Source organism: Notolepis coatsorum, assembly GCF_963971535.1.
Source record: "Notolepis coatsorum genome assembly, chromosome: 7".
Classification (NCBI taxonomy): Eukaryota; Metazoa; Chordata; class Actinopteri; order Aulopiformes; family Paralepididae; genus Notolepis; species Notolepis coatsorum.
Window position 1 is genome coordinate 121,522,700 of NC_140171.1, and position 26,229 is coordinate 121,548,928.

Consider the following 26,229-nt stretch of genomic DNA (forward strand, 5'->3'; position numbering starts at 1 on the left):
AAAACTGTCTACGAACAGGTCGAAAAGTACCTTGCGGAAAAATCGAATCTACGAATTCCAATCTGGCTTCAGAACATCCCACTCCACTGACACATGCCTTCTCTATTTGAACGACCACATCAAACAAGAGGTGGACGCAGGCAAATACTGCGGCATGGTCATGCTGGACCTACAAAAGGCCTTCGACACTGTCAATCACTCCATTCTGATTGACAAGCTAAAAGCAATTGGTTTTGATAGTCTATCAGTGAGCTGGATGCAATCCTACCTGGAGGGGAGAGAACAGATGGTGGAGGTAAACAGTACTCTATCCCCCCCCCCCCCTCCCAGTGAGCTGTGGTGTTCCACAAGGAAGCATACTAGGACCGTTACTGTTCCCAATTTATGCAAATTACATGTCGTCAGCTTGTGACTGCAACTTGTTCTTGTTTGCGGACGACTCAGCCCTGCTGGTCTCTGACAAGAACAAGTTACAGGTTGAAAAAAACCTCAGCTCGGAACTCGGCAGAATCTGCACCTGGCTCGCTGATAACAAACTATCATTACACCTGGGTAAAACAGAGTCCATTCTCTTCGGATCAAATAACAAACTCAGCAAGACCGACGGCTTCTCAGTTACAGTGGGTGACAATATTGTCACAAGGAAAGATGAAATTACATACCTGGGTTCCATCCTAGAGGCAAATCTTTCCTGTGACAAAATGGCATCCAATGTAATAAAAAAAGTCAACCAACAAACTAGATTCTTGTACCGGATCTCCTCTCTGGTAAACAAGAATACCCTGAAGACTCTGGCAGGAGCACTCATTCAAGGGTACTATGACTATGCTTGCACCTCATGGTACCAAAGCACCTCAAAGGCGCTAAAAACAAGATTACAAACATCACAAAACAAACTGGTCAGACTACTGCTTGACCTTACTCCTAAAACCCACCTCACCCCTGCCCACTTTGACTACCTAGGATGGCTTAGAGTAGACGACAGAGTACAGCAACTTGCAATGGGCCTGGTCTACAAGATACACTACACCACTCAGGTACCCATGTACATGTCGAAATACTTCCCAAAGGTCAGTGAATACCACGCCCACAACACCAGAGGGAGTTCCACAAATCATGTGCAACCCAGATTCTGCACAAACAAGGGACTAAACATGTTTTGCAATTATGCCACAACAATGTGAATCCCTACCCACATTCAAAACCACTCTCAAAGAGCACCTACGGGAGGCTGCAATTCGAAACTGGCCACCGTAAATGTCCACCTCACACACACTCACTCTCTTCCACCTCACACACACACACACACACACACACACACACACACACACACACACACACACACACACACACACACACACACACACACACACACACACACACACACACACACACACACACACACACACACACACTCTCTCTTCCACCTCACGCACACACACTCTCTTCTACCTCACACACACACACTGCTCCCCCTCCCTCTCACCGCGTCGATGCCAGACAGCTGCATGCCGATGTTGACCACCACTATGGTGATGACCTGCCAGCGGACGGACTTGTCCCTCAGGAGGCCCAGGACGGAGACGGTCTGGACAGAGGACATAGAGCGCTGCTCCTCCTGCATCTCCTCGATCTCCGCCTGGATGTCCGCCTTAGAGCGGAACCACTTTAGGGCTGGGGGAGGGGGGAAAGGTACTGGAATAAACACTTAGAGCGGAACCACTTTAGGGCTGAGGGAGGGGGGAAAGGTACTGGAATAAACACTTAGAGCGGAACCACTTTAGGGCTGGGGGAGGGGGAAAGGTACTGGAATAAACACTTAGAGCTAGGGGTGTAAAGGTACACGTATCCATACCGAACCGAACCGTCTGTTTTTACAATAATGTCAGCAGTGACATATTGTACATCAATAAGCAGCACAAAAAGGTCCTCACTGAAACCCTGAGCCTCCTCACTGCAGCAGAGAATGAGAACCCTGTAGACTCACTCACACCACTAAACAACAAACCTATTTGTAAATGGTGCATTTATATAGCGCTTTTATCCAAAGCGCTTTACAATTTGTTCCTCACATTTTACCCATTCACTCACACATGCACGCACCAATGGCGGAAGCAACCATGCAAGGTGCCAACCTGCTCATCGGGAGCAGTTAGGGGTTAAGTGTCTTGCTCAAGGACACTTCGACACGCTGCACAGGAGGAGTGGGAATCGAACCGGGAACCTCCGGATTACCAGACGACTGCTCTACCTCCCGATCCACTGTATGATCGGGAGGTAGACTGCTCTACCTCCCGATCCCATTTATATGATAACATATCATATAATATCTGATAATATAACAGCTGTATTGTTGGGATTTCAGGGAGGACTCAAATCAAATCAAATGTTGTAAAGCCCGCAATCACAAGTTAATGGGTCTCATTCTCCAACGGATTTACGACAAAAAATTTGCTCTTAGGGCTATTTGAGACATATTAGGGCCGGTTGTGGGATTCCCCAACCGTCCCTAAGATTGGATTCGGCCGTGACTGAGAGCAGGATTTACGAGTGCTGAGGAGCACACTTAACTTGACAGACTGTGTGCTCCGTGTTCTTAATGGCTTTATTTGGGAGGAATCATAGTGATTCCTTCATGTCAACCCTACAGGCCTCCTTGGAATTAATTAATTAATCATAATTAAAATAAATATGACAATATTTGTACGATAAGAAATTACGCATTTGATGTTGGAAAAATAAATAATATGGATTAATCTGATCACAGGGCAGCTGGATTACTTAATTACTCAGATATTCAAACACAATTATGCAATTATTGTGAAATGATTGAAAATTATTATTTAATGCCTTCTGTGGCATTTGTATTTCTTATTTGTTAGATATCTGTTTTATTGATTAATTCTACATTTGAAAGAATGCAGGTTATAGCCAACATGCAATATATCCCATTGATTGGTACAATGGGACAGAAATTTGTTTTATATAGCTATAACCTGCATTCTTTCAAATATATCATTAATCAATAAAACAGATTGGAATACACTATGTAGCCTATGTGTCTAATGAATGAACAGTAGGCTTATATTATTCTAATTACTTGTTTAATTAGGATTTAGTAGAAACTATATATATGCTCTGCCCTATACATACAGTAAATACAGTACACATATTAAGGCCGCCAGAGTCGGCAGCGTGTGTATGTGTGTGTGTGTGTGTGTGTGTGTGTGTGTGTGTGTGTGTGTGTGTGTGCGTGCGCGCTGCGGCAGGTGGCCACAAGCTGTAGTAGCCTGTATATGATGACAATACATTAATCTAATCTCATTTTGATCGGTCGCAAAGCGCTTCCGCCACCATTTTTACACGGCTGCATCGCATCAATTGCATTTAATGGCTTATAATAATAATAATAATAATAATAATAATAATAATAATAATAATAATAATAATAATAATAATAATAATAATAATAATATATTTTGCCAATAATAATGGCTTCAGTTTTAGAACAGTTTATAACTGTTCATAAGGAGTTCTCTGTGGCGTGTCTTGTATGCAAATGACCTAGACGGGAACGCGTGTTCATAGTGACATTCCTCATTGTCGGCATCCCAGCTGTGATCGTTTGAGCCACTTAAGACATCTTCCTCACGCGTTGGGGAATCAGAGTGAACTTGTCGTCGATTCTGTCTCAGTCGGTTCCAAGATGGTTGCCCCCAGAGAAGTCTTTGGAAAATGTTGGATAATGAGACCCAATGTCCCCATGGGCTGGACAAATTCTTCTTCTTTAAACAAGTCAAGGAGAAACATCACAATAAATCAAGAACAAAAAACCCACCATGAAATCCAAAATAAATAAATGCAACACTCCCAGACACACCCCAGCAAAGGTAAGGAAAAACTCACAAAAAACCTAGCAATAGGAAAAAAGCACCACAGGCAATGTGGAGGAGAGAAACCTTAGAAGGGCCGTTCAAGGGGGGATCCCCCTTCTTGGATGTCGGTAAGACCCGCTGTGTTTCTTACTGAGGTATTTTGGATTTAAAGTTTGATGATCATTGTATGCAGTTTTGAAACTCGTAATAATCTGTCCCTGTTTACTTCAATTGTTTTGGGAGAAGGCTGAGGTGGAGCTGCACTAGCTAACTCACTAGCTAACTCACTAGCTAGCTCACTGTGTTATGAGGATGCAAGGACTGAAATATAGTTTTGACTGGCATGTGGGTGAAAGGAGAATGACAGAACTTTTATTTATATATATTATATTTCAGTTTTTGCACCTTTGCACTTGAATTGAGAATCCCAATTGCCAATTGGCATGAACACACACACACACACACTTGACCTCCATGCCCGATTTCAGCCTCCTAGGGCAGACCAACTAACCAACTAACTAACCAACCAACCAACCAACCAACCAACCAACCAACCAACCAACCAACCAACCAACCAACCAACCAACCAACCAACCAACCAACCAACCAACCAACCAACCAACCAACCAATCAACCAACCAACAGAGTGACCTATAGAGCTGCTGGTCGCAGCTAAAAAGAGAAGATTGTTTTCCAACCTATGACAGTGGCGTGTAGGTTCCTTCTCTCCATCAACAGGTACCGTGGACTCTCTGGAAACCATGGCAACAGCATCAGCTGGAATAAGGTAGGGACCCACACCAGGGAGAGGAACAGGGGCCAGTGCTCGTCCTGTGTGGGGGAGGGGGAGGACACGTGTAAAGGCTTCTATTACTGAAACAGAATAACTCACTGAATGAAGCTATGTGTTGTAAAAGTGAGCTGAATCTGAAACAAAACAGCATTTGGCATGATCATGAGTTTAGTCAACTTTTGTTCTGTCCATGGGGGTAGTAGTACTGAACCATAAATAAAATTAAACATTCATTGTATATCACAAACTTATTTTGATTGTAACCTTTTTTGTGTATTTAGAGGAACATGCAAACGTAATGGGACATTTGAAATCAGACAAGAAGATAGATACAAATGTCCTCTCTGTGCATTCAGTAGAAAGCTATCCAGTTGCAAGCTAGCCTAGCTTAGCACAAATGAATGGAAGCGGATGCGTAGTGGCTAGTATAGGTGTTGGCCAATAACACCTTTCCAGAGCGCTTCCACGGCCACCAATACCTTTTGTTTGGTCCAGGGTGATGCCAGTACTGTACCTTTCCTAATAGTTCGTGCAGCCCCAGGACTTGAGCAATAAATACTCCCAGACAGATGTGTATGCTGGGCATGAGGCCCAGGAAGCCTCGCAGGTTCTTGGGAGCAATCTCACCCAGGTACATAGGCACCACACTGAGAGAGATACCTGTTGTAGAGAAATACAAGAAAAGGTGTACATTAGATTACCATGTGGTTAAAAGAGCTAAGATGAAGGTTTGATTGTTATCCAACTGGTGAATTAATGTAGAATAGTATGTGATTGTCATATTTCACTAAAGCAATGTCTAGGCTTTCATAACCTATGTGTCTTATTGATGAATTCAGAATATAACTATAGTTGTTAAGACTTTACGGTGGCCTTATTCCAGTGTATTAACACTGAAGGCTATTTTCTCAGAAAACATGGGGTTGGTGACAGTTTGACATTACCGGTAATTTCAAACATTAGAACATCATTAATTTAATTTATTTATTTATGGTCTTAGGGACCATTGTGGGTAGCCCTAATTTACAATAGCGCTGAGAATACTAATAATAAGATAATACATAACAAAGATAACAATTTTATAAGATATGATGAAATAAACACAAATAATAAAGTTCAATGGAACATAGCTGGTTTGATATTAGGAGGAGAGGAATAATGAAAAGCTATCATTATTCTGTTTCCAACCGTGTGTAAAACTATAAAACAGTGTCTTGCAGTCACTGAAAACGATATAGCAAGGCACATACAGTATAGGAATATCAATCAGTCAGGTAATTTACTGTAGGTCAGTGGTTCTCAAACCTTTTCATGTCAAAACCCATTGACCAAAGACCCCAGGGGTCCCATCTGACAAGATATTTAATGTCACATGTAGTTTTATCCAGAATTCCATAACTGTCGTGGTGGAGAGATAACGTTAGGTTATGACTATAACCAAGTTCTGTTAGTTAGGGGCGATGCTTGGCTTCGCCTTCTGCACTATCTCGCGTACGTGCACGCGTACTGAATAAACCACAAATGTACCTCTAATACCAGTATTAGTCTGACCACACCCCTCATCAGCTTACCTTCATAAGCAGGTGTGTGGTCACCTGCTCTCCTCCTTCCCAAGCTTTCACCACAAGGTGAGGTCAAGGGCTGCAGCGGCCGTCCGAAGCCAAGCATCGCCCCTAACTAACAGAACTTGGTTATAGTCATAACCTAACGTTCTGTATCGTTAGTGGCTTAGCTTGGCTTCGCCTTCTGCACAAGGGAGGCCAAGCGGAGCCACTTGGCTGACAAATACACCCCGCTGACAGCCCCCCAAAACCATCAGAACAGGGAGGGCCGAGCCCCCCCGACCCCCCCTAATGGAGGGTAGCCCCCCTATTAGGGACGTCACGGGAGGGCGACGGACCCGACCGTGCGAAGAGGCACTCAAGCAACTCAACGCACAGGGTGAGCAGACCGTGGCTTGACCCACGACTACACACACGCACAACCCGCATGCCACCCGGGAACGAACGGAGGAACAACCTCGTTACTGCCCCCAGAATCACGGGGTCAAGGGCAAACCCAACCCCGTGGCAAGGCCGTAGCAGCGGAGCACGAAGGAAGACCCAGACCCACCAAAAGGACTGGACTCCCTGGAATGGGGGCCCGGAGAAGTCCATGATGCCAGCATCAAGACCCCACCAGGTGGGCACGTAGTGCCCCGCCCCCCACATCGCCAGCGTATTCGGACAAAGGCCCCTCAGTTACTGCACCTGGTATTCCCAGGCGGAACCAACCAGGCCAGTAAGCCGAGCGGGCCCCGTCCCCCCAATAGTACACCGCCTGGCACACTGACCCTGCAGAATAGGCAGTCAGCATGGCCGTAAGCACACAAAAAAGGTTAACCAACGGAAGCAGGCAGCGCACCGGGGAAAAACCAGGCAACAGGCTGTTAACCCTAGCCTGGAGACTGCGGACGAGACAGGCGCCAGAGGGGACAGCTGAACACAGCCGCCCCGGCGGAAGGAGCGTAAGCTGGCGGTGTTGCATGACCAAGCCTCCATTTAACAACCCCCACCCAGAGGGGTCGAGGCAGAGAAGGCTGACACGATTGGCAGACGTCATGAACGTGCAGGGGCACCCTCAACCGGTGAACCCGGGAGTTGACACTGCTCCAACACACCAGGGAACCAACCACCTCGGTGTTACCCAATGCGGTGGTTGTTCCTATAACCCCTCAAGAAAAAACTCCAAAACACACCTGCGGGTATACACCGGCTATACCGCAGTACAAGTGTTTCAGTTTCCAAAAAGGGTTAACCCAGGCCTACGGGTCGCAAACATCACTTCGGACCGGGCCTGGCGGTACGGGAAGCACAGGGTCACCAGAGGAGGTCAAAAAACCACCCCCACAGGCCCCTCTTCGCCATGCGTGAGAGAGGAGCGAAAAACAATGGAGAACCAGCCCCTAAGCACACCGTACCTGGTATTCCCCGGCGGTCTCCCAACCAAGTACTAACCAGGACCAACCTGTGTAGCGGCCGAGATCCGACGAGATCGAGCGCGTACAGAATGGCATGGCTGTAAGCCATGACGACAGTGCTGAGTAAAAACATACCCAACCAGGGTCTCCATAGCGCTTAACCCTGTGACACCCAGACCGACCTGGCATTTTTCCCCCTGAAAAAAGCCCAAGTCCCTCAGGGTACCAGAACAGCAGATCTGCATCCCCGGCGGACAACGGGTTCAACTGATCTGGACCAGCGTGACCAGAACCAGTCCCGTGCCCTAACCACGCCGACATGCCCCAGGAAAAGGGCAGATATGCGTGTTGATCTTAACATGAAAAGAAGGCGCCACCCAGACGTCGGGACGAACCGCGCCTGGTGGCCCACCCCAAGGGCGTGAGACCCCACTACATATGTTCAGATCCATCCCGTCATCATCCCCCAGACATGAACGAGGATCCGTCGACAACCCACCCAGGTCATGGGATGTGGTCGCCGGAAGAGGAAAAACCCCCATCTCAGTTGCTTTATAAAAACGCTGTTTCAACCACAAGCAACTAAGGCGTGCCAGTCAATCGCCTGTTTACAGCGAGCTAGCACTATACGTGCGTCGGGACACACCCCCATCAATGAACAGGCTATTTAGACCTGCCATTGAATCCCCAAGGCGCCCAGGGGAACGACAAGAGGGGTGTGACACTCCCTAACTCCAACACTTCTGGAATAGAAAGAAGGAAGCATCAACAGTATGTATCCCAGTCTACACAGCCGGGGTAAAAAATGTTCACATTTTTACATCCCACCACCCTCCCATAGGAAAGAGACGGGGATCCCCAGAGAGACTTCCCATGCGAGCTGTACAGATTGAAAAGAATATATTGCACCTTGAGCCATGTAAAAAACTGGTTTTAGGGCCTCCGGGGAAGAGGCACCGAACCCATACACACTCAATAAACGAATTGAATCGAATATACATACAATAGAAAAGGACCCTTCTAGAGGGTCCACTCACTTTGACAATCTGAGGAGGAAGGCTCTGTACTCTGATGGAGGCTTCCTCACATGGATCACATGGAAGAAGGAGTCCGAACTCACAGAAGGCCTGAGTAGGCGCTTGGTGAGGAGGAGCCCTGACCACCCCCCCTGAAAACAGATCCATCACATGGACCTGAACAGCACACGGAAGTCCTACCAACAGAGACGCGCACGGTGACGTACTCTATGGCGGGGGAATTCCTGCGGTGCACACGCCCAATATACCAGGCCGTGGGACCAGGAACTCCCTCCCCCCCCCCCCCCCCCCCCCCCCCGTAACGTGCCGAACCGCCACGTGACGGGAACCTTGAAGGACAGGGGGTGTACCCCTGACCGACAGAACAACGGGGAGAGGAAAGGTTACCAGTTCACCCCTTTACGACCCCACACCCATGATACGACGTAACGACAAAAAGAGAATATGACACAGTCATAGTCAACCCTATGAAGCGTTTCACAGCTCCACACAGCGCACGAGCTAACCTGCTATCTGATTTTTACTAAGGAAAAACACAGAATAGAGAGGGCTCTAAGAACCCCGGTCCAACATACACATGTGCTTCTGTGGTCAGTACAACCCAGTTGCAGGTCACATGACACACACAACCCATCATCATCACAATGAGAGAATACATCATTCTTGATTAGTATCGACCACAGGCCTTGCTAAGCACACATGACAGCAACCAAACCAATTTCCCTTTAGGAAATAAGTTTCTCCAGCAGATTTAGCACAACCTCAGCAATCAAGCTGAGAGTTACATCGTATCCCTACCACACAAAAGACACAATTAATGCACAACATGTCTGATAGGAGGTGATAAAGTCCCCAGGGAACCGGGGGGGGAAAAACACAATCCTCCTATTTTACCCTCAATACGGCCAGTTAAAACAGGAAAACCTGTTAATGTGTGAACTCACTGTCCATTGTCATTACAGTCTGAGAAAGAACATTCTTTTACTCACTCGTCACCAAGCATAGCTTCATAGGTTAGTTGCCTTAGTAGTGAGTACACGGTACACATAAACACCATGATGTTTCTCACACAACAACCAGATCAATACATCACGACCTGCACAGAGAAGCTACTGCCAGTGACAAAAACAGCTCACACACAACCCGCAACGTATCTCAAATGCATTGCAACAACACACGTTTTGGGAAAAAACACCGTCATTCACAATACATTTAGCAAGGTAAAACCAGAAGACGTGTTATGAGGGTCTGGCCAACCCCGTACCTGCCCGGAACGCAGATCAGCGAAGTGCAGTCATAAGCCACCGTAGAACACAGCCCTCTTTGTTGACGCAATCCCCGTCTAGGCTCAGGCAGGGTTGACGAACATCCCCTGTCAAAGATGACGTCGTGGTCAAGAGTGTAAAACATGTTAAAAATCAAAGCACGTTCAACAGAATAGCATCAAGCTAACGGCTGCTCCAACCGTTCTGGTGCTATCGCTTCCGCTCGCGAGACGCCGATCTACGACGCACGCGATCAGGAGCGAGCTCCCGGCGGCGCGCGAGAAGCCTAAGCTACCCCGCGCCAGGCCACCGACCGGCTAACCGTAAGCTATGAACATGTAAACAATGACATAACACTCACCCAGACAGGCCGCCGTTCTGAACCCTCCTCACTTTTTAAGAGAAAAGAGAAAACAAGACGTCAACACCGCTTCACAACAGTGACATTAACACGTCCGGCGGAATCAGCACAGTACCAACTGGCCTGTATAGCTGACTTTGAACATGAATCTGCCGCTATCGCACATTACATGCACATATCCCCTCGTGAAGGAATACTCTCATTTGGATATGAAAGATGGGGTCTTAACACGGTGACAGAGAGAATCCACTCGTCCAGAACACACAGGGATCACCAGTGTCAATGGTCGCGGCCCACTAGTTAAAACTATAATGGTCGCCAGACCAAGGCCTTCTGTCGCCTAGACGGCTAAACAAAGGACCCTAGCCTGGGGCCGGTTTCCATAAACTTTGTCTAGTAGCCCCCATAGCACTAACAGACAAGTGGAGCCCGCCAGCAAACACTACTCACCCAACCTGGAACGCACCGCTCCTCACAACAGCGGCATGTCCGACAGTTCAGCTGTGGCCTGACAGGTTTCACCCCAACAAACACAGCAAGGAACTGCAGTTGAGAAGCATGCAGCGGCGTGCTCCCAATACGAAAACCGGTGGAGGGTTTGTAGAATGATCATCATCTTCTAGACACTCCAGTACGAAGACAATATCGCCGTATTTTCTCGAAAATAGTGAGAGAGAAAATAAAGATATGATGTCAACGTATCCTTGTTTCCCAAGCTGTTCCTAATCCAATTTCTTCCATCATGGTGTCAAGTGTGGGGATCTACCGAGGCACCTCTTCCTTGTGGTGAAAGCGAGAAGGAGGAGAGCAGGTGACCACACACCTGCTTATGAAGGTAAGCTGATGAGGGGTGTGGTCAGACTAATACTGGTATTAGAGGTACATTTGTGGTTTATTCAGTACGCGTGCACGTACGCGAGATAGTGCAGAAGGCGAAGCCAAGCTAAGCCACTAACGATACAGAACAGAGGAGAGCAGAATAACATACATACATAAAACATACATAATACATAAAACTGGATTGCACATTGACTTTTACCCACTGCTAAAATGTGCACATTGCTTATTGCACATCACACAACATGTGTTGTGTGGGGCAGCTAAGTGGCGCAGTGGGCAAGGCGCTCGCCACTAACGCAGGAGATGCTGGGTTCGAGCCCAGCTCTCGGCGTTGCTACCGGCTTGGCTGGTCGTTCATACTAACACAATTGGCAGTGTTAGGGGTGGGAAAGCCGGTGGGTGGGGATTGGACGTTGTGGACGGTGACTCCTACAGGTCGGTTGGTGCGCCTGTACAGCAGACTCAGGAAGTATCGGGGGCAGCGTGAGCCTCCCACGCGTTACTCCTCGCCACTGAGAGATTGCGCTGTTCAGGTGAAAAGATGCGACGGCTGCCTCCTCGTGTACCGGAGGGGACACGTGATGCAAGGCTTGGTCCTCACTGCAGCCGACCAGTGGGAGGCATAGTCTAGCAACGTTCGAGACAGGGGAGGGGAGAATTGAAGGGAGAATTGGCGAGGCGAAATTGGGATGGGAGAAAAATAGAAAAATAAGGAGATAAAAAAAAACATAGCCATTTTGTTATTTAAATTTTATATAGTATAATATCTACATCCTGTTAACTGCACTGCACACTTTTTAGAACTGTATATAGTCATCTTTATTTTAGTCATATTGTATATTATTTTATTCTTATTCTATGCTAATTTTTTTTATATTATTGGATGCTGCTATGGTTGAGGAACCACAACAAATCGAATTTAACTTTTTTTTTTCTGTAAGGTACTGAATGACGTGATAATCAAGGAATCTGAATCTGAATCGTCACTCCTATACCGTCTCACTGTACTAACCTCTAGTGAAGAACAGAACAGTGAAATGAATGAATAAAACCACTGATGTAGGTCACCAGATACACCTACCTGAGTGGACCCCTGTGATGAAGCGTCCTATGATGACCATCTCAGGGGACTTACATATCCTGCTGAAGCCCATGAGGAGTCCTCCTATAAACACCAGCACAGAGGATTTCACCAGAGTCCCTTTCCTAGTGTGTACAAACACAATGCCACCCCGTGTTACTCCCCGTGATCAAAGAAGTACAACTATCTGTAAACGAGCGATGGTCGATAAGGGTTCCAATGCATAGACCAGATACAGGGAATGTCGCAAATAGATGCTCCACCAATGCTACACACTGTAGAGAGAATTTAGCCGGGTCAAGGATGCACTTGGTCAAATATAGACTTAGTTAAACACTGGTTTATTAAACTCAAACAGAGTATTGGAATACAAGAGTTATGGCGGATGACTCCACAAAGATACTGGCCTAGTATCCTCGACAGAGCTCACGATCACCAAAGTTGAACATAATTATCTTATACACATGAGAGCAGGGGCGGGTCCGGTGTTGTAGGCACATACACCGAAGGTGTGAGACATCTGGCTCCATGAGGGGGGGGGGGGGGGGGGGGGTCTAGGTATTAGCTTTATTGTTGAATATCGCTGCTGGCGGGACAAAACCTCATAACTCTGTTTAATTTTTTTTTTTAAATATAAATCAACTCCGTAGATCATCCTCCATATGTGTGTGTGGGTTTTAGAAAGTTTAAACAATGGGAAAGCATTAAACCGATCATCTGTCTAAACCGCCTAACTCTATTCGCCCTCAAATCTGTGTTAGTTTTTTTCATCTGCTGAAAAGTTGGGTTTTTGGAGTTATAAGGTTTTGTCCCACCAGCAGCGATATGTTGAAAGGAGGGTGGGGTGAGGTGTTGAGAGAGGAAGGATGGGGTTGTTGAACACAATAGGGCTTATACATGAACTTAGGATATGTAATAATTAGTAATTACATCCAAGAGAGGGAGAGAGACCTTTTGGTCTTATCATCAAAGAGAAGGGGAGACGGAGAATTTATCACCCACGACACACACAGTACAAGGATGTACACAGGTTCAGGTTGTGCAGAATCACACACACATACACACAGACACACATACACACACGCACGCACGCACGCACGCACGCACGCACGCACGCACGCACGCACGCACGCACGCACGCACGCACGCACACACACACACACACACACACACACACACACACATGCACATGCCATCATCCTCCATCCACCTGCCCATACCTTCCATATTTGGTGACCAGCGTGCCCACTAGCAGCGCCCCCAGCATGCCCCCGATGGCGAAGATGGACACGGTGAGGGAGTACATGATGGTGAGGGTTTCCTCGCTGAGACTCTTCTTGTTGCGTTGATACAACGTCTTATTGTAGAAGTTTTTGATGTACTGGGGGGAGAGGAATGCATGAATGAATTCACTTTCGATTGAACAAGCTTTATTTGGCATGATATGCAGTACTATGTGTGTATACTGTACGTATTGCCACAATGAAAGATACAAAATATATACGTATATGAATGAATGAATGAATGAATGAATTAAGTTTATTTCGAGCCATTTAGCATGTACAAAAGAAAAACACACACACAAATCAAATTACAAGTTGGCCGAAAAGGTTAGGGCTGAAGCTACAAGCTTGTGAATGCCCTAACCCAGTGCAAATGTATTGTTGATCTTCATTATCAACCAAAAAAACTAAAACATAAGAATCATTAACAACAATCAACAATAAAAAAATCAGAATAATTTATCTAATCAATTTGATTAAAAAGCACATGGTTAACCGTCCGCGGCATATTTCTCAAGAATACGTTGTTTGTACTTCCTTTTGAAATCAGCAGCACTATCAATCAACAGACTATTCCACAACTTCACCCCACAGACAGATATATATCAAACATAAAATAGATTAGTGTGGTTATAGAGAGAGAGAGAGAGAGAGAGAGAGAGAGAGAGAGAGAGAGAGAGAGAGAGAGAGAGAGAGAGAGAGAGAGAGAGAGAGAGAGAGAGAGAGAGAGAGAGAGAGAGAGAGAGCACTCTTGAAGCACATCTCCAGCTGACCAGGTGCTGGAAGAATGGGGGCCATCTGGTTTCAGACCATCCCCACAGTGCAACGTGTCTACGCGTCAACATCACTCTCGCTAATTCAGAATTATTGGTTGAGAGATTAAGCTCTTGGTGTGAATTCAACTGGGAAGACCCCTCGCTCACTTCTTGCTTTTCCCATTCCACCTTCAAGCTTTCTGCCAATTACTGTAAGATAGAATAAGACGTGTCTTTATTGATCCCCTTGGGGAAAGTCAGGTCATAGCAGAACAGCGGGAGGGGAGGTAAAGGTATAGGCAGAAATGGGAGACAATAAATACAAGTAATACAAAATATATAAATTACAGGAACGTTAACTCATTCTGCGCCAACCACGTAATATTACGTGTTTGCTCACCAACCGTTGAGCTCCAAACACGTAATATTACGTTTTTAGATTGTTTTTCGATTTTAATATTCTATACACTCTCTCGGACATCGGTGTTATCATTGGAACTCATTCTGAGATCCCAGAGAGTGCAATGCCGGCCGAATCCTGCTAGGTGGCAGTATCGCCTACACTTTGAAACCTTATTTCACACTGTGTGTTACATTTTATATGGTCCGGGCAGAGAATTTGGACCCAGGCAAGTGAAATGCTTCATTCGAGCACCTTGGAACGTGTCCAGCACACTTGATGCATATTTTGTGCCATTTCATGTCAGGGACCCGATGGACATCAATACTGGAAATCGCGATCAGACAATTGGAATATTCATTTTGGAATAACTCCTAGCAAAGGTAAGGACTATATGACATCAATCCTACTTTGATCGTACAATGATTTCACATCGATCGCAACGATCAACGTATGTAGTATTCAAAACGTATGCCGTTGCTGATGATCAGAGCATCACAAAATGACCCCCCCCCCTTTGATGCCTTCATGATGAAACATAATACCTATTATATACCTTTGATTTGAAAAGAGCATCACAAAATGACCCCTCCCCCTTTGATGCCTTCATGATGAAACATAATACCTATTATATACCTTTGATTTGAAAATAATATCGTGTCCAGGCGAGCAATGCAAACGACTTTCGCAAAATGCACATTGCGCTCCATAACTCAGCTTCCAGGAATTAGCCCGGATCACTCTGAAACTATACAATATTCACCACGGGATAACATGTGAACGTATACATGAAAAAATTTACTATTTTTTACATGTTGGACGAGAGATAGTGACTGTCAAATGAGCCATAGTATTGTCTCCATAGCTATAATATAGAATATAGATATAGCTCTGCAAACATCGTGGCGCACAGTGAAAATGTCTATCTTTTAGCGTGGCCCATTGACTACAGGGATGAGGATAATAGCTGGTGCTGAATGAGTTAATGTTCACTTACAGTAAAGGAACACACCAACATTATGGGAAATGCAATTACCGTCTTCTCCAGAGTCAGACAAGAAGATAGATACCAATTTCCTCTCTGTGCGTTCAGTAGAAAGCTATCTGGCTGCAAGCTAACCTAGCTTAGCATAAATTAATGGAAGTGGATACGGACCACTAGCCTAGCTTAAACTTCGGGCAAATATTGCGTGATGGGGTCAATGGAAAAAGCTATTCTAATTAAAAGATATATACATATCTTTGTATCGAAACTGTATCTCTCCTGATTGAACTGAGATAAATGTCGGGGCGTAATACAGAGGGTGCAATAGGGCATAGTTCTTGCACATGGGCCATAGGTGATCTGCTTATGACTCTGTTAAAGGCCCACGTGCAGGTTAAACCCTACTCTTCAATTATGGGTAGTTTACATCATTGGTATCTAATTTCATTATTTATTTTTTTCCATTTGACGCCAGAAATTCCACTCAGAAAGGGTTAAAAATGTCCACGCAGGAATAACATGTATGGAGCCAATCAAAAAGCGTATCAGACGCTATCAGTGGCGTGACGTGACGTCACTGAAGGTAACTTTCCCCTACTTCTGATCCACTACAATGGAGTTTGACAAGTGCAGAAAGCCATTTCCTTGATCCAAATGGACGCCTTACAAGACGAAAATGGGTTTAATCATCGGAGAGACTTTGATAGACCAGCTACAACTGCATTTTTGGTTGAAACAAAGGTAGTTATAAGGTTTTTAATGTCATAAAAAAAGAACTACATTTACCACTAGGCAGCCTGTTGTTCAGTACAGCAGTGCTACTGGCTGTAGCCTTATCCCCGCCACGGGTCATAGTAGCAAGCTGGCTATATGGCTCTGGCTAACGTTAACGTTACCCCGTTAACATTAGCATTATGTCTACTGTCGTGAACCATTTTAAATCGGGGCATGTACAGTAGAAGTGTTTCGGGAACGAGTAAAATGTGCAGGTCCTCTTCTCAGACCTGTGGGGCAAAGCACTGCACGCATCATGCCGGCTAGCAAGCTACACGTCACGGCATGTTGATAGCACAATAGTAGCCCCTCGGATAGCACTTGGTGCATCACAGTCACGAAACGGGCTACCACGATACTGTAGCTAACTAACGTTACCGTTACAAGCTCAAACACCGACTAACTACTACTACTGTCGTGTCCATAAATTCCCTGGCAGAATACTTTGTTTGTGAGGACAAAGGTATAGAGTTAGGAGTTTCGAGAATGCCGACTAGCAAGCTAACTTAGCTACTAATGTTATATACACAATATGTACAACGACCCAATGATTTACATTAGTATTTACAAATATGGTAATGTAGTTGTGGCTTTTACAAATAGTGGTTAGCTTTATAAATAAATAGCTATGATCACGGAGAAATAGTGTTAGGTGAAACAGATACTACTAGATCCTCGGCTAGCCTAGTAGTAGCAAGAAGGCTCTTTGCTTCCTGCCACTACCTGCGTGTGATTCTCAGCGCCCCTCGCTGCCCTGATACCTTGTGTGACGTCATCATTTAGATGACACACGCACCCTATAAAACATGGATTAAAATATGCACGTGCGTGGTGATTGTGGTTGGGCGGACAAAATGTTTGATAAAAACGCTAAAACTGGGTCAATTTCGATAATTTTGTTTCCCCTCTTAATGAAAGTCACTGTTGGCCTAGTCCACATTGTTTATTGAACAAAAATACAACATGCAAGTGGGCCTTTAAATAATGTCACTCCAGAAGGCCGCTATCTCTATGCACCTTGCCCACATCTTTTTTTAAAGGTCCCATCCACCCAAGAACTTTTCTATAGTTAATTCGTCTTGAAGGCATGACTTTGACTATAGAGATTTTTTTATCCCCTTTTTCTCCTTCTTTTTCAGTTTTTCTCCCATCCCAATTTAGTCGTGCCAATTCCCCCCTCCCCTGTCTTGATCGTTGCTCGCATGTGCCCCCCACTGGTCGGTCATAGGGAGGGTTGAAGAATCTATCGCATGTCCCCTCCGATACATGCAGAGTCAGCCAGCCACTTCTTTTCACCTGCCAGCGCGGACTCTCATTGGCGAGGTGTAACGTGTCTCACACTACCCTCGACATCTCCTGTCCTTGCTGTGCAGGCGCCCTGACCGACCTGTAGGAGTCGCTGTTTACAACAACCAGATTACCACCCATCGACCCCCCCCCCCCCCCCCCGCGCTGACTCTGCCAATTGAGTCACTATGACGGCCGGCCCAAGCCGGAAGCAGCGCTGACAGCCGGATTCGATACCGGTGTCTCACGTGTTGGTGACGAGCGCTTAGACCGCACACCAGAGCACCCTTTTCACCTTCTTCCACTGGAGGGGAGGAGCTTCTCTATACTTCCTCTGGAGGGGAGGAGCTTCTCTATACTTCCACTGGAGGGGAGGAGCTTCTCTATACTTCCTCTGGAGGGGAGGAGCTTCTCTATACTTCCTCTGGAGGGGAGGAGCTTCTCTATACTTCCTCAAAATCTAATCCTAAACGAATCCTGCAAATTTATCATGGTGGCTATTGCCCAGCTGGAAAATGTTCAGGAAATGCTAACTGCTAACGTGAAATGCTAATGTTCAAGTTCAAGTTCAAGTTCAAGTTCTTTATTTGTCAAATACACAACAATACATTGCAGCCAGGTAATGATAATTATTGTGTTTTGAGCTTAGACTCAACAGTGCACAATTAAGAAACATCAATGAATACAAGAATGGTAACAATAGGTAGTAGTAGTAACATCAAATAAAATATAGAATGAGGTAAGATAAAATAGTCAATTATTTACAGAAAGTGTCTTGCGTGTAGTATATGTGCATGATAAGGTGCAGTGCAGGGTGTGTGTCCAATATCAATATGTAGTAGATAATAAATAAATAAAATAAAATATCAAAATGAGGTGTGTGTGTGTGTGTGTTCAAGAGTTTTTTAATAGGGCTATCTCCTGTTCTCTTCCTTCAGGAGTCTTATGGCTTGTGGGGAAAAAGCTGTCTCTGAACCTGCTGGTTGTGCGGATGCTCCGGTACTGTTTGCCAGACGGTAGCAGAGTGAAAGGTTTGTGACTGGGGTGACTGTGGTCTCTGAGAATGTTCCGGGTTTTCCTTCTGCACCTCTGTATGTAGAGGTTGATCAGTTGCCATACCAGGCAGTGATGCAGCCAGTCAGGATACTCTCTATAAAGTGCACCAGTAAAAGTTGCAGAGTATCCTAGAGTCCATGCCGAATCTCCTCAGCCTACGGAGGAAGAAGAGCCGTTGTCTTGCTGTCTTGACAACGATGCCGGTGTGATGAGACCAGGACAGGTCCTCGCTGATGTTGACCCAGAGGAACCTGAAACTGCTAACTCTCCACCGCTGACCCGCCGATGTGAATGGGGGCGTGCTCTCCCCCCTGGGACTTCCTGTAGTCCACGATGAGCTCCTTCGTTTTTGCTGACGTTGAGGTGGAGGTTATTATCCTGGCAGCGTGAATACTTTCGGCAAGCAACAAGCCCTTCCGCGTTGCTCTGATTGGCCGAGCGCGCGCATGCGCATGAGCCGCGACAAGCCCCTCAGCCAGGCAGCAATACTAAGCTCCAGTTAACCTAATTTATACCGTAACGAATCATTAAAAAAATATACCGTTAACTGGAATATGTTGTTTCTTTACACATATGTTGGATTATGTAATTGGTTTGTCATGACAAACCAATAAAAAATTGCGCGACTCGGGCTTCATCCTCGGCTTCGCGGCTGCGTTGCGGGTCCACGACCCTCCGTGCTCCGATAAGGCTTTCAACAGCGGGGAGAGTATGCTGCCGTGAGCGGCATCGCTGAGCTCATCATGGATGAAGCCAGAGACGGTCTTATTATGGGGCTTATGCCGAGAAGCAGTAACACAACAGTGAACACATAGTTAAGTACGACTGACAGATGCATTGCAACTATGTGTTCACTGTTGTGTTACTGCTTCTCGGCATAAGCCCCATAATAAGACCGTCTCTGGCTTCGTCCAGCGGACACCATGATGAGCTCAGCGATGCCGCTCACGGCAGGATACTCTCCCCGCTGTTGAAAGACTTATCGGAGCACGGAGGGTCGTTGATGAGCTCAGCGATGCCGCTCACGGCAGCATACTCTCCCCGCTGTTGAAAGCCTTATCGGAGCACGGAGGGTCGTGGACCCTCAACGCAGCCGCGAAGCCGAGGATGAAGCCCGAGTCGCGCGATTTTTTATTGGTTTGTCATGACAAACCAATTACATAATCCAACATATGTGTAAAGAAACAACATATTCCAGTTAACGGTATATTTTTTTCAATGATTCGGTACGGTATAAATTAGGTTAACTGGAGCTTAGTATTGCTGCCTGGCTGAGGGGCTTGTCGCGGCTCATGGGCATGCGCGCGCTCGGCCAATCAGAGCAACGCGGAAGAGCTTGTTGCTTGCCGAAAGTATTCACGCATCCTGATGGCACCATGTTGCCAGCGCACTCACTTCCTCTCTATACTTCGACTCGTCATTGCCGGTGATCAGTGTGTGTTAACTAGGGCTGTCCCCGACTAAGGATTTGGATGGTCGACTATGATTGGCCAAAATTTGCCGTTAGTCGACTATTGGGTAAAAAATAATAAAAAATGTAAAGAAAATTATAATACATTATTTTTAATATTATACTTTTTTTATTATTTATTTTTATTTTTATTTGTATCATTCCATTTGGGCTGTGGGGGGTGCTTAATGTCTGAAGGAGTCGACTGAAGGCTTCTTGTCCTCTGCAAAAGCATGCAATTGGTCCACTGATGGATACATCTTGATATTTGTCTAGTCTAGTGTGTTCATTAGATGGGTGAAATCCTCTTTCAGTGTCTCTGTGCCTGTTTTCGTAGGCAGTTAGCCTCTGGTATGCGTGCCATTAGCGTTAGCCACGCTTCTAGGCCTCTTTTCTTTTGGAAAGAATGATACAAAAATTATGAAAAAAATATTATAAATATATATATATATATATTTTTTTTTTTATTATATTCGACTAAGAGGTTGGCCAATCGACTACGGCTCCTTTCGACCGATTAGTCGACTAATCGACTAATGGGGGTCAGCCCTAGTGTTAACCCTGTGAAACTTTACTAAACTTTAATTATAAGTTGATACATCTAGTGATCTATGCACAAAATAATCTTTTTTTCAGTGAATCTCATAGTTATAACAAGATAGTGTAAGCTAAGAAGTGTGAACCGTTTAGGTGGAAAAAGAGAAAGTTAACAGGCTTGGGGAAGACGTGAGGGGGGGGGGGCCTTGGTGTTCATAGATCCTTGTATTCTCAATGAGGGCAAAGGTTTAGGGATACTGCTACTGTTTTGGTGAAAAACCACACAGAACAAATTGTTATTCAATATACAAATTGTTAAAAACACATGTGTAGAGGATCTTCTTAACCATACAATGAAGTTCACATAATAAATGCCAGATTTAGGGCAGCTGGGTAGCGCAGTGGAGACCGCAGAGACTCTGGGATCGAATCCAGCGGTACCTCCGGCTTGGTCAGTCGTCCCTACTAACACAATTGGCAGTGTTAGTGGGTGGGAAGCCGGCGGGGTATGTGTCCTGGTCGTTGTAAACTGCGGTTCCTACTGGTCGGTCGGGGCGCCTGTTCAGCAGGGAGGGGATCGGGGGGAAATAGCGTGAACCTCGATCCACACGCGTTACATTCCCCCAGTGAGAGTCCTCGCTTTCAGGTGAAAAGAAGCGGCTGGCTGACTCCACATGTATTGGAGGAGGCATGTTGTAGTTCTACACCCTCCCTAGGCCGACAGTGGGGCAATGCGCGCAACAACCAGGAAGGGAATTGGCATAACGACTAAATTGGGATGGGAGCAAAAATACAGAAAAAGTTAAAAAAGTAGTGTAGTAGTCTGTAGTGTGGTAGTAAAAGGGTTAGTGAAAGGGTTAACCTTCTGTAGTGTGGTAGTGAAAGGGTTAACATGAAACCTTGCAGCGGCGTTTGGGGTAAATCCATAACATCCCTGACAGTGTCATTCGGGGATATAATTACATTACTGAAAGTGAAGGAACACACGTTATATCATCAAGCATCACGCAGTCATCACTGTCATCTTGCAATACAGTATGTAACAAGACTAGGTCCCCTATTGCTGGACCTGTGTGGTGCTGGTGTGCCAGACAGTCCTCATTCACAACACTGGTCATGTGGCTACCTCAGTCAGTCAGGCAACTAGACTCTTTAGGGCCGGCCGGCCCTGCGGGTCCAGCTAAAAAAGGGTTCTTCCTAAGGAAGCTGAATGGTCTCACTGTTGACAGTCACTTTCATTTAATCGATTTTAACATCCTCCATACTGTTGAAATGCAGGAACAAATTCCAAGCTGTGGGGTAAGACCACGTGTACCGATCCAAAATAATCTTTTCCACATATTCCAGCCAAAGGTTACAAGGAAGGTACAGTCTATTTGAAATGAACTTGGCTAAAGCTAACCTAATAATAAAAACTCTGAGGAAAAAAAAGACTGGACGCAGCAAAATTCCATGGGTTATTTTCACACAGGTCAAGAGAGAGCAGTGGGGGAAAACAACAGATGAGCAGGTAAAATAACCAGATTAAAAAGCCTACTGTTGCCGGTAAGAATGCATGATATATCAGCGACCATATCGGTACTAGCATGTTAGTGTTTTATTAATTTATTGGCATCGGTCCAGAGAGCAAAACTGGACAGATACTGTATATATCAGCAAACATATATCAGCAAACATATATCAGCTAACATAATCGGCTGATGATAGTGATTTCCTTCACAAGTTTTTGTGTTCTTTTCCCACATGGATTTCGTTTGGGTACTTGCACGTGCACAACAGCATTGAAATAGACTGCAGAAACAGAACAAAAGACGGAACATTTTCCATTTCATAGTGTTTTCATGCCTCACCACTGTCACGTGGGACTGTATGATGGACACTGACACCAGCCAGTCAGGCGCGCTGTGGGTGTGTGACACCGGCTCTGTATATATAAAGATGTACATTAGAAAATAAAGCCCCTCCCCCATTTTTGTTCCAGCTAAGCTGATGCCCCTCTGTGTGTTTATTCCCCCGCCACATGGTAATTAATTTTGGGTATACACGCCAGGATTGTACAATTATTGCAGTTACTGATTCTGAGTCCTAAACTTTCAGTATCGGTCCAATACAGAGCGCCAAACTGGTCCATTAATTTGACTGAACATTATGAACTTAGACTATCAGTTTGGAATCATGGGACAAGGATTATAGAGATAAAGGCTACTCAATTCAGAGATCTATGCTACTATGTGTACAAATTGCAGCAAATCAAGTAAATTTGCTTTGATTCCTGACATATTACGGCTACGCATTGGTTCTTGGTATCAGATTTTAGTATTGAGGAAATTCTAATTTTAGTATTGAGAAATTAGATGCATTTGACATTTTATAGAAAGTCGTTACTATCAGTAGGTATCACGATAATCCTCAAGTCAGGAAACCATTATCCCATTGTATTATGGGTACACCTTTAACCCTGTTTTCATGTCAATTTCAGTGAAACAACATTTGCCTTTATCAACAGTAAGACAGCAAGTCTTCACGTGGTCATCTAAGTACAGTATGGGTAATGAAAGACTACTGTACCAACACATGCAACTGACTGTCTCCAATCAGCTGAGCTACTGTACTAGCGGAAACCAAATTTAATCAACTGGCTAAGAGTGAATACTGGCTAAGAGGGGCCGTAGGCGATGATTATTCGCCACGCTTCCGTGAGTCTGCCTCAGGGCAGCTCTGGCTGCAATTGTAGCTTACCACCACCGGTATGACTGTGTATGAACGAATAATGGACTCTGTGAAGCGCTCTGGGTGTCATGAAGAGCGCTATATAAATCCAAGACATTATTATTATTATTATTATTATTATTATTATTATTATTATTATTATTATTATTATTATTATTATTATTATTATTATTATTATTATTATTAAGAGTGAATACTGGCTAATAGTGATTCTACTCCATTTCCTTTTTTGATGCCATGTGCATTGGGTGTCCTGTAAAGTTAAAGGAACAACATTTGCACTGACCAGCTTCACAAATGAGTTTTGTTAAACTGCAGTGTCAATATAGCGTTGGCGATTACTCTTCATAACCAATAATAGTGATCGATTCGTTTGCCAGGAAAGTGGGTGAAGTGATGCATGTATGTCCTATGATTTGATTCATAATAATTTTTAAATCCTTTGGTCAAGCCAATATCACATGATCCCATTTGAAATTCCTGTGGGGGGGGGGGTACTGAAAGATAGAATGAAGCCAGTCAGTATTTGCACATGACTACTCCTTCTCTCTATTTCTCACTCACTTCACACTGTCCCTCGCTCAACCCTACTCCGTCTCCTTCTCTTCCTCATCCTTTCACTGGCGTTTTCAAGTAGCAGGCCAAAATAACAACGACTTTGAAGTGGACTGTCCTTTTGTTGTGAACACAGAGGTCTCTTTCTACCTCATAGACTGAGAGACAGATTGTGCGGTGTCACATTGAATCAGCTCCCCATCACCATAGCGTGTCTCTGGCCTGAGGTAAACAGTTGACAGGAGGTGTAGGGGAAATTGAGTACTCGAATGATCTAATCTCGTGACCGAGACATGGCCGGGCTCTGTTGTGTGTGTGATGGCCTTTTGTGTCTATTCTGGCCCGCCAGGACAGGGGGGGAAACATTGTTTAAAGAAAATGTAATTATGTCTTTCACTCTCACCACCACTCTAGCCCTTAACATGCTATTCTAAAACTTGATTTGTAAACACAAAGACCTAACTGATGTCAGATGATGTACCCTATCAACAATGTTAATGTAGTGCGGTATCCTAGAGACTACAGAGCACAGTCTCTTGTAGCACTGTATCCTAGAGATGACAGACTACAGAGCACAGTCTCTTGTAGCACTGTATCCTAGAGATGACAGACTACAGAGCACAGTCTCTTGTAGAACGGTATCCTAGAGACGACAGAACACAGTCTCCTGTAGCACAGTATCCTAGAGACGACAGAACACAGTCTCCTGTAGTGTGGTATCCTAGAGACGACAGAACACAGGACTCACATGGTTCTTGGATTCAGGAAGTACTTTCCCCATTTTCTTTTACCATGAGCTCATTGTATTATCAGTTATTTTATAACTGAGTCGTAAAGACTGTCTGGCTTCTAATAGATGATGGAGATGCTTCAGTAATCTTTCAGTATCCATGCTCAGATTTTGTTTAGCTAATTAAAAAATAATTCAAGAAGAAACTACAGTGGACTTCAAGTGAATCTGTTGGCAACAACATAAAGGTAAAGACAAATCACAGAATCTGGCTTTTTGAAAATGTTAATTAGATGTAATTGTGGAATGCCGCAGAATTTTGAGCTTCTGGGGGAAATGTTGCGATAGAAGTATTCCATTTGCTGTCTTATCACAAATTATTACATGGCGTTTTAACATTCGCCGAAATGCTTGATTGTGATTGGTCAATAGCGCTCGTCAGAGGTCCGTTATTACTCGATAACGGACCTCTGCCGACCAATAATGACCGCTGTGCGCAGCTGTAGCAATCAAGCCCACTGACACACACTGCATCAGTGCAGTCATGAAAGCTGCTCAGCATATGCACAGCTGCACTCAGTCATCAGTGCAATCAGACCACAGACCTGCCGGCTCAGCTGCTGGCGATGACAGCGCGGAGCGACAGAACAGAACTGCGTCTGCATTTGATCTCATCTTGTCGATGGTGTAAAATGAGATGACAGACTACAGAGCACAGTCTCTTGTAGCACTGTATCCTAGAGACTACAGAGCACAGTCTCCTGTAGCACGGTATCCTAGAGACTACAGAGCACAGTCTCTTGTAGCACGGTATCCTAGAGACGACAGAGCACAGTCTCCTGTAGTGTGGTATCCTAGAGACGACAGAACAGTCTCCTGTAGTGTGGTATCCTAGAGACGACAGAACAGTCTCCTGTAGTGTGGTATCCTAGAGACGACAGAACAGTCTCCTGTAGCACGGTATCCTAGAGACGACAGAACAGTCTCCTGTAGCACGGTATCCTAGAGACGACAGAACACAGGACTCACATGGTTCTTGGATTCAGGAAGTACTTTCCCAATTTTCTTTTACCATGAGCTCATTGTATTATCAGTTATTTTATAACTGAGTCGTAAAGACTGTCTGGCTTCTAATAGATGATGGAGATGCTTCAGTAATCATAATGAACATGAATCTTTCAGTATCCATGCTCAGATTTTGTTTTGCTAATTAAAAAATTATTCAAGAAGAAACTACAGTGGACTTCAAGTGAATCTGTTGGCAACACCATAAAGGTAAAGACAAATCACAGAATCTGGCTTTTTGAAAATGTAAATTAGATGTAATTGTGGAATGAGCTTCTGGGGGAAATGTTGCGATAGAAGTATTCCATTTGCTGTCTTATGACTAATTAATACCATTAAAAGCTGAGCAGAAACATAATTCACCATGGTAACAAGGTAACATGAAATGGAAATCTTGCTCTGAAATTCCGT

General features: G+C 45.0%; 1 protein-coding gene across 1 annotated transcript in view; it reads right to left on the reverse strand.

Annotated features, from left to right (window-relative positions):
• slc2a15b (solute carrier family 2 member 15b) overlaps window positions 1-26,229 on the reverse strand; it is a gene marked incomplete at both ends in the record, with an annotated part of 60,043 nt that overhangs the window by 17,777 nt on the left and 16,037 nt on the right. The window contains 5 exons of the mRNA XM_084318366.1: window positions 1,487-1,674; window positions 4,574-4,706; window positions 5,183-5,328; window positions 12,212-12,336; window positions 13,432-13,592. Coding sequence (XP_084174492.1) covers window positions 1,487-1,674; window positions 4,574-4,706; window positions 5,183-5,328; window positions 12,212-12,336; window positions 13,432-13,592 — 753 coding nt within the window. The remainder of the gene's footprint in view (window positions 1-1,486; window positions 1,675-4,573; window positions 4,707-5,182; window positions 5,329-12,211; window positions 12,337-13,431; window positions 13,593-26,229) is intronic.